Consider the following 16,101-nt stretch of genomic DNA (forward strand, 5'->3'; position numbering starts at 1 on the left):
CCCTTGACGTCTAGTGGGGAGAGGCCACGGATGCTGCTAAACGTTCTGCAGTGCACGGGTCAGCCCCCCACAACGAGGAATGATCTGGTCCAAGATGTCAACAAGCGCCAAGTTGAGAAACTCTGCTCTGCATCATCGCATTGAAAAGCATGACACTCGCATGTTATTATCCGAATTTTGCAGGTGGAAAAACTGAGTTGCTGAGAACTCAGAACACCAGTCCATGGTTCCTTCATCTCATGATGGGGCAAAACCAGGGCTGAGCTTGGGGCTTTTGCCTCGGGTGCCCAATCCTGGTTGGCCTCAGACTCTCCTGGGTGGACCCAAGCAAAGTCCTGCATCGTAGACAAAGCTCCCCAGTCCTGGGCCAGCTGGGGTGGTTGGTCCCCCTACCCTTGACTCCAGGTCTGTGCTTCTGCCTGTGCCGTGTGTGTGGCTGCTGGGCTCCGTCCGCCCCCGGCTGCCCAGGAGGGGATTATGACCTAGAGCAGGGACGTGGCAGGACCAGGACTCTTAACCCCTCAGGCCAGCCAGCGCTTGCCTGGGGTCCCCTGGAAGGCATGGCCAGGGAGCCTTTGTGGGCAGCCGGCGCCCAGACCGACGTAAGCCCAGCAGTCAGGGCGTGACAAGGTCAAAGTGCGGTGAGGTGGTCACTCCCAGGGCTCCTGCGAGGGCCACTGTCCCTGGGCTCTCCTGTACTCCGAGCTCTTCCTCTGCAGAGATTTGAGGTGTTTCAGGCTCTCACTGCTCCCCGGTGGTGGCCTTGCTTCTCAACCCTTGGTCTCTTGTCCCTGCTGCTGCCAAGTCCCAGCATCTGTCCCAGGCCATATGACCTTGGTGTCCCAGGCCTACGTCCTCCCTGTGTACCTTGCCCTGAGCTGAAAGGGGGGAGGGCCAGGTTTAGGGCCCTGTCCCCATCTCTGCTGCTGTCATCCCCCAGCACGTCTGCACGAGCCAATAGACTATGCATCTGGGAAGTCATAAAGATGAGCTTCCAAACATTGGGAAAACCACAAGCAAGCAGGACTGGCCATCACCTGTACTCCCTTCTTTCAGGAAACCTGAGGCATCCCAGGGCTTGTTGAAAAAGGCTGTGGAGACCCTGCTTCTCTTCCAGCTTTCGTAATTGCCAGGGGGGACTGAGAACAAGTCTCCTGACCACTCTTCTCATCTGCAAGGTGGAATAACCACTTTCCCCCCACAGTCCCTGCCAGGCTGGCTCGGAGAGGCGGCCGTGGGTACAGGGGTGAGGGCAGCGGAAGAAGGCAGGGAGGGCGTTGCCCCTGACAGCTGTGTGCCCATCTCTCCCAGGACATGCCCTACTACCGGTCCCAGTTTAAGAAGTGTGCAGTGGTGGGCAACGGAGGCATCCTAAAGAACAGCCGCTGTGGGAGGGAGATCAACAGCGCCGACTTTGTCTTCCGGTAAAAGAATGGCCCCGACCCTGCACCTGCTGCTTCTACCCCCCACGGCCCTCCCGTTCCCTGCCCTTCCCTCTGGTGGCGCCCCAGCCCCATGCCCTAATGCCCTGTGCCCTAATGCTGTCCTTCAGGTGACCGGTCCCCACTCCCCACCCCTGCACACCTTTACACTCTGGCTTGTTCCTTCCCTTCTCCAGCCCTGTCCCTCAGGGCCAGTGGCCGAACCTGTCAGGGCCTCAAGTCTCCACATCTGCAGAATGGGAGGTTGCGGCCACCTCCCTGGTTGAGTTCTCCTCTTCCAGAAGCAGTGTTTGGAACCAGGGCAACCTTGTGGCTGACACCAGTGTTGCTTTGCCCTGGCTTTAAGCTGGAGACTGGCCCTTGTATTTCTTCTTCCTTAGATAGAGCCCCCTCTTATCTCTTTGGTGATCCTCGCTTATAGTCTTTAGCCTGGATCAAGAAGATGGGTTGAAAATAAAAGCTTAAAGCAAAGGGACTGGGGTTGAGGCTGTAGTGGGGTCTCACGGGTCATGGATCCATAATCACCGTGCCACTCAGGGTGGGAGAGGGAAGGAGTTGAACTTGCCCCTCCATGCGCAGGCTACCAAGGCTCCACCCCGCTGGCTGCCTCGGCACCCCTCTGCGTGTGAGCACTATCTGGCCTTCCCCACACACCCCCGCGCTGCCCACTCTCCAGCTCCCTCTGGAATGAGTGAGTACATGCAGCCAGGCTGCTTGTGTCTTCTGCAGGTGCAACCTACCCCCCATCTCAGAGAAGTACACCATGGATGTGGGCGTGAAGACGGATGTGGTCACTGTGAACCCCAGCATCATCACAGAGAGGTCAGTGAGCCTCCCCCAGACTCATGCTGTCCAGGAGAGCAGCCCTGACTGCCACGCGTGGCTACCGGCCACGGGGAATGCGGCATCCAGATTGACCGGTGCTGTCTGTAGTGGGAGACACACACCTGATTCCAAAGACTTACCATGAAAAAGCCGATGGGCCACAGCTCATCAATTGTTTATGCTGATTACACGTGGAAATAGTAGTATTTGGGGTATATCAAGTTAAATAAAACATTGTGAGCATTCAATAGAATATGATGAAAATTAATTTCACCCATGTCTTTCTGCTTATCTAAATGTGATCATTAGGACGTTGAAAATTACATATGTGGCCTACATGATGGTTCCCTTGGACAGCACTGGTCGGGACAGTCTTCACCTAGATGGGCCATAAAGCTCTCCAGTGTGTGATGGGGGCAGGCAGCTTCCTATGCTGCTGTGTCCAGGCGGCTCTGGGGAGAAGCCTCACACAAAGATCTCAGTCCCCGCTGAGTGCCCCTCCTGGGTCTGTCCGTGTGGGAGGCGTCAGGGAAGGGGGTTCAGGGGTTAAAACTCCAGCCAGGGGCACGGTCACACCATCCAGGTCAGGCCAGGGGCAAGACGGGGGACAGCCAGAGACCAGAGGGTGGGGAGTTGGTAAATGGGGTGAGGTGCCCAGGGACACTAACGGAGTCAGCAGAGTGAAGGAGCAGGGGAGAGGAGGGAGATGAGCCCACAGGAGGGCCCTTTAATGTGAGGAAGAAGGGGAGGGAGGGACTGTGGGGGAGGAGCGGCTGAGAGGACAGGCAGACTCTTTTGGTGTACTTCACCGGGGGCCTTGGGAGAGAAAGTACAGGTGAATGGCCTGCGGACTCCAGGGAGAGCCTCCCCTTCCTCACCCCTGCCCCACCGAGTCCACCCTGGGACGCCCTCATCCCTTGGGGTGAAGCACGGCGGTCCCTACACTCTTGTCCCTTTGGGCCCACTTACACAAATATAGGGCATTCATCTTCGGAGGCGAAGGAAATGAAAGGGAGCAGCAGGGTGGCCTGGAGTGCCCTGCGTGCCCCGAAGAGGCCCCGGGGTGGCGGGTGGGGGCGGCAGGGGCTCCGGGGGGGCCCATGGCCCGGGGAGTGGGCTGCCGACCGTCTTGCTGTGGCCCCGCCCAGGTTCCACAAGTTGGAGAAGTGGCGGCGGCCCTTCTACCGGGTGCTGCAGGTGTACGAGAACGCGTCGGTGCTGCTGCCCGCCTTCTACAACACGCGCAACACCGACGTGTCCATCCGCGTCAAGTACGTGCTGGACGACTTCGAGTCGCCGCAGGCCGTGTACTACTTCCACCCGCAGTACCTGGTCAACGTGTCGCGCTACTGGCTCAGCCTGGGGGTGCGCGCCAAGCGCATCAGCACCGGCCTCATCCTGGCCACGGCGGCGCTCGAGCTCTGCGAGGAGGTGCACCTGTTCGGCTTCTGGGCCTTCCCCATGAACCCCTCGGGCCTCTACATCACCCACCACTACTATGACAACGTCAAGCCCCGCCCCGGCTTCCACGCCATGCCCTCCGAGATCTTCAACTTCCTGCACCTGCACAGCCGGGGCATCCTGCGCGTGCACACGGGCGCCTGCACCTGCTGCTGAGGGTGGCGCGGGCTGGCCGGCCCCCGCGGCGAGCAGGACCCCGCTCCTCCTCTCCCCCCTGCGCCGGGCGGGGGCGGGGCGTGGCTGCCGCTCAGGCTGTCACTGCCTCGGGCGTTCAGCTGCCTGCGTGGGTGGTGCGGGCCAGGAGGCAGGGCTGGGGGCCCCCCCGGACAGAGCCGGCTGTGTGCTAAGCTCCCTGGCCTCCGCCGGGGCCCCGTGTCCCCACCCTGCCCCCGGGTAGCATGCTGCTGGGCCACACCCCAAGATCAGGGGCCTTGGGGGATTGCAAGTGAATAAAGCACATTTGCGCTCAGTTGTAGCACTGGGGAGAGCACACACTGTAGTGGCCTTGTCGCAGCTAGAGGAAGGCCCTCCAGAACGGAAACGGAGACCGGACGTGGGAGCACCGTCAAGATTTAGTTCCGACTTTTGGCTTCCAGGGCTTTATACTGCGGCCTCAGCTGTGAATCGCTGTCTAGAATCTCAGAGCTTACAGATCAACCCAGCAGCCAGACCTTCCTGTGAAGACAGAGTGGCTCAGGGGGGTCCAGGGTCTTAACCACGGTCACTGCAACTGATTTGAGTCCCTTAAGTGACGCCGCGAGATCTACCGCAAGCCCCGTGTCTTAGCATCTTCACCTCGACACCTTGTGCTGGGAGCCTCGCGCTTTCACCTGCATCCTCAGGCACACACACCGTCTCGGCGCCTCCAGGTCCCATCCTGTGTGTGATCTTCCGCCGAGAAGGACCAGCCATTTGCACGAAGGTTTTCAAGCCAATGGTTTTGACTCAACCTGCGCTTCGCAATCTGCTTCCTCTCCTGTCTCCTTATTTTCAGCTCTGTTTTAACCAGGAGTTATTTATAAGATCCCCTCTCTGTTCCTGAATCCTTCGGAATCCTGCTACATTGTGTTCCTGCACTGGAACTGTAGGCTCTGGGCTGGAAAGCACTGACATGTAACTGATGAACTCTGCAGACGGAAGTGCGTCTTGGCCTCCAACACCAGCATCACTGAGGGTCCCACGGGGAAGGCAGGACTCCCCACATCCCACAGCCTGGCGGCCTTCACACACGTGGACCCACAGGCCTGTGCTTTGGGAAGTTAGCTGGGCCTGAGCCGAAAGGGGTTAACATGGCGTTTCACCTCTGAAGTTCATTGCCTTTCCTTCCCCCGTGGTGTTTCCACCATCAGCAAGGTCCTACCTAATAGACACTTGCAGTGACTTGCCTTAGAACCTAGCTTTGTGGACGTGTGGATTGTTAGTTCCGGAGGGACTTCAGACCCCTTCCTCCCACCCTCTCTCCCTGCCGCCTTTTTCCAGAAACTTATTCTGCTTAGGTCTGGGGTGGGCTTTGGAAGATAGGGTGATGAATAAAGGCAGAGTCACTTTCTTCTAGGGATGGAGGGCAAACCATACACAGACCCCAACCCAGCCTGCTGGGTGCCCTGAGGAGGGCGGGGAGCTGCGAGGTCTCAGCAGGGAGGGGGTCCCGCCATCCGATGACCACCTTTTACAGCCAGAGCAGCAGGCCCAACCAGTGCGAGGGGAGAGCGTGGGCTCAGTCCCCGGCCTCCAGGCTCCCGGTCCAGGGCTCCCTCCTTGGCAAAACCACTTTGTGTGGGCTCGTGTTTCATGTTGGTGGGTGGTTATGGAGTGCATGCTCCGTGCACAGCACTGTTCTAGATCCTCCTTCATTCTGAGCCCTGGTCCTGACTGGGCAAGTCTCGGGCTGCTTTCTGTAGAGCAGGGACGCAGCCAATAAGACAAGGTAGACCCTAGTGGGCCATAAGCTGGGAAAAACTGTGCAAGGGCAGTGGGTGACTAGGCTTTCTTGGGCTCTGCCCATTCCTCCCAAGGAAGGTACTTCTGGGGAAGGTTCCGGCTAGCTGAGCTTTCCAGCCATGTGTTTGTGGTTAATTAAGGCCAGTTCTTGAAACTGTGGCATGTCAGGACTGCGAGGCTCCGAAAGACCATTTTATCCCATTTAAGGAAATAGGCCTCGAAGGGGGAGGTGGCCTGGGTCAAATCCTGCCTAGGGTTCTACTGAATGCCTGCTGTGGACCGAGGCCCCTAGGTAACACTTCTGTTCCAGGGAGGGCCGTGTTGGGGGCAGGAACCGTGGTGAATCAGACATCAGGGTTCCCACCGCTTGAGGGTGCCACGGGTTGGCATCCGCCCCAGCAGGGCCCTCGTAGGAGCTGAGGAGAGAACGCAGTGATCCACTCCGTAGAGGAATCAGGACTCATGGTCCCATTTCTGCCTGTGGATCTTAGGGTGAGTCTCTTCTCTCCCCACAGATCTGTTTCCTCATCTCGACAACCAGGGCCTTGGGAAAGATCTCTAGGGTCTTTATAATCTCTAATTTGTTTTTGGAGGTATTCCTGATGTACAGATCTGAGCCACAAATAGTATTTACTGTTATAATAGCTAACATTTAGTGTGCTCTCATTCTGTGTCAGGCCCTGCACGGAGCACTTTCTTTGCAGTTATCTCCTGTGATCACCACAAGACCCCCTTAGGTAAGAGGGCCCCCATGGGACAGGTGAGGAGGAGGCTCAGAGTGATTTAGTGACTTGCGCGTAGTCAGGCACCCAATGGAGGAAAACGCACCCAGATGTGTGGAACCCCCAAGCCAATGCTCCGGACCTCAATCTTAGCCTCTTCTCAGCCAGTGTCACAAGGGCTGGAACGAGAGGGAGTCTGAGGGAGGTGCCACTGCAGGGCGCTACTGGGCCCCACTCCAGGGACAAATGCTCTGGGAGGCTGTCATGGGTCCTGGAGGCCGTCTCTGCTTGGAGGTGTCCCCCACCACCACACACCGTGGCAGCACCCAGCCACCCGTGGTAGAATGGGTGCCATTCGGGCACTGGAGGGAGTTGAGGTCATCTCTACATCTTGCAGGTGAGGAGAGCTGCCCAGAAAGAGTAAATGGTAAGTGACAGCATGTTGAGTGACTTGCCCAAGGCCCCATGGCCAGCCGGTGCCCCAGTTGGGACTCACCCAGTGTCCTGACTTCCAGGCCCTGCTGGTTCTCTGGCAGTCCCTGTTTGTGGGAAAAACATTGTTTCCAAAGGCTCATTGTTTCCTGGCCATTGACTCAAGAAGCCCCCACCGTGTTCCTCCCCCCGCCAACACCATCCCACTGTGCAGTGCAGACTACCAGCTAAATTCTTATTTAAGGGAAATCGATTCCCCACAAATAAAACAACCCTCATGTCCTCCTTTGTGCTAAACCCACTGCTCTAGGGTTGAAAGGCGGCAAAAACAAGTAAATGACTCAGCGCTTAGCCAAGCAGAATGGAAGGTGGCTCAAGGTCAGACGCAGCTTTTGAGACTCCGCAATGCTGCCGCCCGCTATTCACCTGGTGCTGCAGAGAGCAGAGAGCCTGGGGGGGGGGGGTTTCACTCCACTGAGTGGGGGGAGGGGCGGGGGCGCACCTCCTGCCGGTGGAGGGAGGGCACAGGGCTGGCTTCAGCCAGGCCTTCAACAAGTAATTATCGAGCACTCACTTTGTGCGGGGGCATTGTGCTAGGTGCCGGGGACCGAGGATCACATCGGAGCCCCTGCCCTCCCAGGGCGCATCCAGACGGTGCACCAAGAGCCCACACGCAACACAGGAGCTGTGCTGGGAGTTGGCAAGTCGGGGCACAGTTATCAGGGGAAGAGGGCAGGGCCTGCCAGAGTTATTGCCAAAGCAGAGGCTGCTTCTCCGGCCTCATCCCTGACATTCATGTGACAGGTGACAGGGATGGCGTCGCCGTCCTTTCGAGTCCTCTCCTCCTTTGATTCCTCTCCTGATGTTCCTCCTGTCTCTGAATGCTCCTTCTCAGGCCCCTTCATTGATTCACCCTCGGTGAGGCTTCCTCGGGGCTCCCTCCTCTCAGCAGGAGGGCTCCTGCAGAAATCTCATCTCTTCACAGCGTCTGTCCTGTCCCTGCATCTCAGCCCCCTCACCTGCAGGCAGGGTCTCCCTCCGAGCGTCAGAAGCATGCTCACCATGGCCTCCTGATCCTCTGGTCTGAAGTATGTACCTGCGCTGCATCTCCAACCTCATCGTGTCCTCAACTGGCATAGTTGAAAGGACAACCTGGCTCCAGGGCTCTTACCACTTACTAGCTGGGTGACCTTGAGGGGGCTGCCGAAGTCCCTGAAGGCTCTGATTCGTTTTCTTTCTTTCTTTTTTTTTTTTTAAGATTGTATTTATTTGAGAGAGACAGATAGTGACAGAGATAGCGAGAGAGAGCACAAAGGGGGAGGAGAGGGAGAAGCAGGCTTCCCAGCGGAGCAGGGAGCCCGATGCGGGGCTCGATCCCAGGACTCTGAGATCATGACCCGAGCTGAAGGCAGACGCTCAACCGACTGAGCCACCCAGGCACCCCTGATTTGTTTTCGGAGGAGCGAGGCCAGGACACCAGCCACTCCGGCTGTGGCGAGGGTTAAGTGAAGTAGGGTTGCACAATGCTGAGCTCAGAGCCCGGCACAAACTAGACCCTCAGCGAGTACGGCTTCCTCGGCCCCCTCCCTTCCCCAGCCCTCCCCCCGTGAATGACTCTCCCTCACTCAGCCCAGAAACCTGGGCCACCCTTGCCTCCTCCTTCTCTTTCACCTTCGAAGTCAGCACAACTGCTGGAGACCCGTGCCCCTTGATGCCCCGTTAGGTGGCTGCCACCAGGTGAGGGGTCTGGCTTGAAATTGAGACTAGGGTCTTAGATGAGAAAAGAGTGAAAGTAAAAATCTGCCACACAACCCAACTTCTGTGCTTTCTATAAATATGAATATAAAATATAACCCACTATTAAACTAGCAACAAAAAAAAATAATTGGGAATCTAAAACATTTATGAAATCTGTTTTGGCCTTGACACTATCCGATTTCTTTTTCTTTCTAATTTTGATTGTGATAAAATACACAAGACATCGAATTTACCATTTTAGCCATTTGTAAGTGTACAGCCCAGTAGTGTTAAGTACGTTCACATTGTTGTGCGACCGATCTCCAGAATAGTTTTCATGTCGCAGAACAAACTCCATACCCATCAGAGGACAACTCCCATTTCCCCTCCCCCAGCGCCTGGCAACCACTGCTCTGCTTTCAATCTCTGTGAATTTGACTATTCTAGGTACTTCGTATAAGTGGAATCATACAGTATCTGTCTTTTTGTGACTGGTTTATTTCATAGAGAATCATTTAGGTAGGTACAAGCTGTTCTTAAATGACATTAACTGTTTTCAGTGTCTCTGTAATAGAATTCTGATTTTCCTTTTGTCTGGGGCAGTTGTCCTGGGCCCTCGGTCTGTCCCTGGCTTCTGATGATCTTGGCGCCTTTGCTGAGGCTCAGGCGGACCTGGTCTGCTTTGCTGGCTGGGTGCAGCTGTCCTGGCCGGACAGTGTCCTGAGAGGCAGCCGCTCTGCCCATCTTTTTTAAGTCTTTAGATATTTTCCTCTGCAGAGTCTCTTCTTTGAAACCCCTCCCTTTTTTTTTTTTTTTTTTTCCTTCATTTCAAAAAACCAGGGAGAGGGAGAGCAAGAGAGAAATATACACTTCAGTCAGTGATTTAGCTCTTGGCACAAAAGCCAGAAATCAGTGACTGTCTTTCTTTCCATTCAGGGGATGGTTCCCTTGGCAACTAAGTAACTCATTTTCCTTCAACAAAATGACTTGCTCAGCTTTGGGGTATAAGTTTTATTTCCTCTGGAATTGTGGTTCTCAGCCTTGTGTGCACATTATAATCACCTGGGGATCTTTCTAAAATACCCCACCCTCCCCCCCGGCCCCGCCACATCCTCACCCTCCCAGAGAATCTGATTCGGTTGGCTTAAGGATAGGGCCTCCTGTCTTTATTTTAAAAAATCTTCTGTGACTCTATCACACAGCGGTTAAGATTCATTGCCCTAAGGCAGAGGGGGCTCCACGTTGGCTGTACTTTGGAGTCACCTGAGGAGCTTTGAGAAATACTCCTGCCTGGACCCCGCCCACCCCCAAGAGGCTCTGATCCAGTTGGTCTGAAGTATGACCAAGGTACTAGATTCTTTCAAACTCTCCCGATGATTCTGATAAGCAGCCAGGGTGGAGAACCACTATTCTAGAGCAGCAGTTCTTGAACTTGAACCCGAGTCAGAGTCTGAGTCACCTGGAGAGCTGGGGGTGGGGGCGGGGGCGGTGCTCCTGGGCCCCACCCTGCGGTCTCTGATATGGTGAACTGGTCTGGGGCCTTTCTTAGCCAGCGCCCTAAGCAACAGTGATGCTGGTCCCTGGCCCCTGCTTTAGAGGATCTTCTAACTAGCTTGACCCTGTTCTCTTACATTTTTTCCCCTCTGGGGATTGAGAAAAGCTGATTCAAGCCTGAGGCTTCGTAAAGGTACCAAATAGATTTTCCTTTTCTGAACATTTTAAACACTGAAATAAACATTAAGAAATATTTTTAAAGCAAAGGTACATAGATTGCTTCTCCCAGGTTAGGAGGCTCAGAGTGTGCCTGAATTGAGAATTTATTTGTGCCTGGGTTTTTAGGATGCATTTGTGATCAGAGCTAAGGGGTTGATGTCTCTGGAACTGGGGACCACCAACCTGTGACCAGGTGAAGGTCATTTTATGACCGATCCTGGAAGGTGGGTAGGACACTGCACTCTCAGCACAGAGAGTTCCTGGGCCCCTGGGGGTGGAAGATGGGCTCGGTGATCTGTCCCTGCCCCCACTGCACCCACGGAAAACAAGCAGGAAGGTAGTGATGAGGAGACGCCCTACAGAAATGGCCTGTGTGACCCAGGGACTAGGGGTCCCTCCCCATTGCACTACGCTCTTCCTTTCTTCTCCACCTTCCTTTGGAAAAGGGTCCAGTTGAAAGCAGCTACTTAGTATCTGGAGCCTGCCTCCATCTCTCCTCCCTCCAACGGGAGCCATATCCCCTGCCCCTTCCCTCTGCAGACACCCCCAGTGGTGTAGTCCCAGTGAGAACTTTATCCGCACGGCAGCTCGGAATCCTGCACTCAACCGCAAAGTTTACAAGACCCCCTGAACACCCTGAAGACTTGTTAAGGGAGAATGTGGTTACCATCTTACTGAAACAAGGTCAAAGCACACCTCACTTCCCAGGACCACTTACCCAAGCGAGCTCACTCAGCCCTTAGGTCGCTGGGGACTCAGATGAAGGAAAATTAATTTTGAGCCCCTGAAATAGATGCTATAAAGCTCTGTATTAAAGACCAAACATTTTGCTAACAGCAGATCCCTCGTGGAGTTCACTTTAATTTTAAATTCAATTTTAGGGAACCTGATTCTGGTTTCTCATAATAAAGTGAATGAAGAGAATGACAACAGGTGCTAGATCCAGCAAGAAGTGGCAACTAAAAGCCTAACAGTAATGGCATTAAAAAGACCAAAACTATACATCTCAGAAAACACCATGTGATCTGAGGCCATTTAGTGGAGGGGTAGATACGTTGTCACAACCCCGAGGGCAACAAAGCGTTTTCGATCTGCTCACCCAGTGATGTCCGCAACCACACATGGGTGCAGAAACAAACAGTGTTCGGTATACTGTATTTCAGAAGGTGGAATTCTGGAATTATTTCCATCCCCAAACACTTAAAACACCGTCATAGAAATCTTGGTGCTCAAAAGGTTAGCCCTCAGTTATCCTGAAGTTCAGGTAGGTGCAATGGTTCATTATCTGATAACGTAGGATACACGAGATGGGCAAAGTCACTCCTTTGAACTCACGTGTTCCCTCTGACATTTGCTACCCCTTCCCCCAAGAAAAAAAGGCGAGGAGAAGGGGGGGGATGCACGCCTCCCCTCCCACCTCCCCTCCCCCTTGAACGGAACTGCAGTGTGGTGGATGGGCGGGGGGGTGGGGTGGGGGGGTGGGCAGGGAATTCTCTCTCTGCATCTCTGCTTCCACCCGTGGTGGCTTTGTCGGGCTGGGACCAGGGCAGGCTCTGCAGTGACCCAGGCCTGGATTTATCTGCGAATTTAAGAATATGAACGACCGCCCCCCCCCAGAGCCCCCCCCCCGCACAGGTTTCTACTTTCTAAACACCTTCATCGTTGATTTCTCACTAGGATTGGCTGTGTTCCTTTGAGAAGGTTGGGGCACTTAGGGGCGTCCCTACCTGACTGAGGCCCAGAAAGATGACGGTGGCATGTCCCAGGGCACATGGGATGGGCGGTGGAGTCCTGGTGCTGGGTGCCCAAGCTTCCCGATCAGTGGGAGGGGCCCCTGCTCTAGCCTGTGGGGCTTTTCTGCTTTCTCCCCTCTGAGGTGGTCAGGCTGAGTGGCGTCTGGTCCAGGCCTGGGCTTCACCCCTGGCCTCACACCCTGCCCCGGTCTGGGGAGGGTCCTCTTGGGTATTCATTCCTCTTTAGGTCCTGCGCTCAGGGTATCCAGAGCCAGAACACTCAGTGGCTGTACCCAGTGGGCTAGGAGTGGAGACAGTTGTCCTTGGCAGAGAGTCACCCAAGGCCATAGGCCTAAGCAAAGTGGGATTGTGGAGGGAGTTGGCATCAGACCGAGTGATGCAGCCCCCTAGTGCTCTGGCTGTTTGGGAGGAGGCTGGGGCGGGGGGGTGCGGCGGTGGTCTCAAGCAGCAGATCCTACCAGCCCAGCCAGGAGCCAGCTCTCCTTCAGCCTTCTTCAGCAGGACCCTTGACTCTCACTGTGGCTGCCTTCTGAGCATGTCCTTCTGCCCCAGGTTGCTTTGGGAGGACAGCTGGTCCTCCCTGGGGCTCCCACACTTTGCACAAATGTTTTAGGGATGCGACAGGGTCTTCTCGGTGGCCTGCAAAATTTCCTTTCTGGACCCAACCGCCCTCCCTTCAGAAAGCCATAACTCTTCTTCAAAGCCATATTGTTTGAACTGAAATATATGCATATGTATTATTTCTTTTTTTTAAACAACACTTTATCTCAATGAGCATACACTGGGGTGTTTAGTGTTACAGTTTGGAGTCAGTCCCCTGCCACCTTGCTCCCCAAACAAAGCCAGGACAGATAATGGAGGTCAGCAGAGGAGGAGTGGGAACCTTTTGCCCAGCAGCCGGGTGCTCCGGAGTGCTCCCTGCCCCCCCGGCCGCGTGCTCCCGGGTGCTCCCTGCCCCGCAGCTGTGCACAGCTTCAGCCGGGCTCCAGGTCAGTTTACAGGAAGCCCTGCCTCAGGGCTCCCGTGAAGGCAGAGGAGTTTGTCCCCGAGTGGCCTACTGAGTGTGAAGACAAAGTGGCCACGTGGCCATGACCTCCGGGTGCTCCTCGGCCCCGCGCCTCTCGTGCTGACCTCTCTCAGGAGCCGAATCACACTGCATCGTGCTCCAGAGAGCCTTTCCCACTGCAGAAGAAGAGGGAGACCCGGGTGTCATTTGCTGGGACGTGGAGACACGCGATCTGAGTGGAGCTGGACTGTTGCCGGCTCCCTGGGCTCGCTCCCTCCGCTGCCCTGATCACCGCGGGGAGGACCGCCCTGTGCCGGGGGAGCCGAGGAGCGGGGGCTGCAGCCCTCCCCTTCTCTTCACGCAGCCGGCGCTCAGGCGCGGGGGTCCTGGTGCCGGCAGTGTGTGGCTGTCCCCGAGGGATTCGGGAGTGATGACTGATCTCTCCTCAGAGCAGAATCAGGGTACTTTGTATCTGCCACTGTGCTTGAAAGGCCCTCCATTTCCACCCAATAAAACCGGTCACACGGTTCATCTAGCAAAGGCTCTTCGGCTGTGGCTGTGTGTGTGTTTGGGGATCGGGCCACAGGGCGCAGCCCCACGGGAGGAGGCTGCCGGTCTTGCGAGGGCCTCCTGGCCACCTTGGGCACACGTTTGGGAGGGCTTGGGTGGGGTCCTCATGAGACCTGGTGTCTGCCAGGGGAGCGGTGGGCTCACAGGAAGGGCTCAGAGACCAGATCCAGACCAAGTCAGGTGCAGTGCTGAAGCGACATACAGGACACAGGAGGCCATGGGGAGGGGACCACAGGTTCACGTCAGAGGAGGGAGAGTCCAGGAGGGCCGGAGGGCTGCCTGAGCAGGTGGTGCTTCAGATGTGCTCAGACCTGGAAGCTATGCAGACCTACCTCTCTCGAAGCAAGGTCACTGTCAAGGTCTGGAGTCACATCAAAAGGCATCTGAGCTCTAATTACCTTCTCCATGTATGTGTGTGTGTGCATAAAACATATATACAATTTTTAAAATTCATGTACAAGCCCCTGACTGGGGCTAGCCTGTAGAGAAGACTCCCCAAACCTGCATCTTGGGGAAGTCCAAAACCTTCCTTGTGCTTTCCCATCGGAGAAGACAATGTGCCAGCTCCCAGAGGCTGGCATTTTTACCGTCCCTCTGCCTTCAGACTCCTGCTTCTAAGCGTGTTTTTGTTTTATATCCCTTAACCACTCGGGTACTAGATGCAGACCCTTCCTTGATATGAATGATCGGATCATGCATCCCAGAGTGATGCGGGAGGGGAGGGGAAAGGGATGCAAACCACTTCCAAACATGCAACCCCAAATGGAATGTTCGGCATCCCCAGGCGGACATGTCCTTGGCCAGCCCAACCCGGGGCCAGCCTCCCGGTGTGCACATGCCATGCCACCCAGCCTCAGCCTGCCTCTCTGGCCCCTCCTCTTCCTGACCCTCCTGTGGCTCCCTGTCCCCAGCTCCCCAGCTCCCTCCAGCGGAGGACATATCTCTGTGCACTTGGTCTCCTATGGAACCCGGGTCTCAGCTCACCTTTTATCTTCCTCTTAACAAGAATGGACGGATGTCAGCTGCAAGATATTTAAACGTTTCTTATTACAGATGTAAAATACCAAACGCTCAAGCAAGCAACTGTGGAATCTAAGGATGTTGAGAACTGGGGACTGTATTCTAGTCTATCATCGTAAAAAACAAATCTGGGGGTCAGGGAAGCAGGAGTTCAATATATATTTTTGAATGAATGAATGTATGTATCAGTAAGTTGGGGGACGGAAGTTGAATGTAATTCATTTATTTATTTCATAAACACTTATCAGAGGCTCATGATCTGATTTGTTTTTAAGTAAAATCCCTTGGTGGCTCTGAGCAGAGTGGATTGGAGGGAGCAGAAGTGGTTGAAGGTAAGCTTTTCTTTTTTTTTTTTTTTTAAAGATTTTATTTATTTATTTGAGAGAGAGAGAATGAGAGGGAGAGAGCACATGAGAGGGGGGAGGGTCAGAGGGCGAAGCAGACTCCCTGCCGAGCAGGGAGCCCAATGTGGGACTCGATCCAGGGACTCCAGGATCATGACCTGAGCCGAAGGCAGTCGCTTAACCAACTGAGCCACCCAGGCGCCCGAAGGTAAGCTTTTCTAATACCCCAGGGAGCCACAATGGTTGTGGGAGCTAATATTTCTATGAAACAGGAAAACCCCCAGCCTCACAACATTGCATCACCTGCCCTGCTTCCAGGATAGGAGGTGGTTCATTTAGAGATAGCAGACTAGCTGGTTACCTTGGGTGAGAAATTGGGGACACACGGTGGTGGGGAGCCACAGGTGGGGACCAGAGCGTCCAGGACACACGCTCAAATTGTTCGTACTTACATGTGCTCTCTACACCCCACTCGCCCCAACACACACACACGTTCCTCTAACGTGTCTTGAGGGCCACATTCATACTCTCGGAGGCACCGGGGAACACATGACTTCCTTGAAAGGGAGTGCAGGCTGGTGGAAGGGAGAGGGGTGGGCGTAGATGGAATTATGGGTCCCCATTCTTCACCCCTTGCTGTGTCCACATCCTTTGCTATGAGATGTTACAGCCCTTGCCTCTGGACCCAGCCGCGTGTGTTGCTGGGCATAGCGGAAGGATGTCAGTCGACGGGATGCAAGTGGAGGGCTTAAGTGTGCTCACAGCATCAGAGTCACCCCCTTGCCCTTCCAACCACGGCCACGAGAAGAGCTCAGAGGGAACCCAGCACAGACGGAGCTTTCCCAGCTGAGTGCAGCCAGTCCTGCAGCTTCATGCAGAGCTGCCAGTCGAGCCCAAGGTAAGCGAGTCACCCCAGCCACGTTCCCGACCCGTGAGAAAGAATGCCTGTACCACTGAGGGTTTTGTGGTTGCTCGGTATGTAGCAGTAGCGGCTGCTCAGAAATGCACGCGAAATGCACGCTGCGGTCCTAAGGTCAGAGTGAGCTGAGGCTTGCAGAAGGAAAGCACCGGGGATGTCTTCAGTTGAACTACAGTGTTAACTCCGCTAAGGCGGAGGGTGGCTCTGATTACAGA

General features: G+C 55.2%; 1 protein-coding gene across 4 annotated transcripts in view; it reads left to right on the forward strand.

Moving 5' to 3' along the window:
* The window catches only part of ST8SIA5 (ST8 alpha-N-acetyl-neuraminide alpha-2,8-sialyltransferase 5), a 54,307-nt gene extending 47,009 nt beyond the window's left edge, over positions 1–7,298 (forward strand). For all 4 annotated transcript variants that reach the window (XM_036107599.2, XM_036107600.2, XM_036107601.2 and 1 more), the window contains 3 exons: positions 1,312–1,424; positions 2,172–2,264; positions 3,416–7,298. In XM_036107599.2, the coding sequence (XP_035963492.1) occupies positions 1,312–1,424; positions 2,172–2,264; positions 3,416–3,884 (675 nt within the window). In that variant the 3' untranslated portion in view covers positions 3,885–7,298. The remainder of the gene's footprint in view (positions 1–1,311; positions 1,425–2,171; positions 2,265–3,415) is intronic.
* The last annotated feature ends 8,803 nt before the right edge of the window (positions 7,299–16,101 follow it).

Source organism: Halichoerus grypus, chromosome 13, assembly GCF_964656455.1.
Source record: "Halichoerus grypus chromosome 13, mHalGry1.hap1.1, whole genome shotgun sequence".
NCBI lineage: Eukaryota > Metazoa > Chordata > Mammalia > Carnivora > Phocidae > Halichoerus > Halichoerus grypus.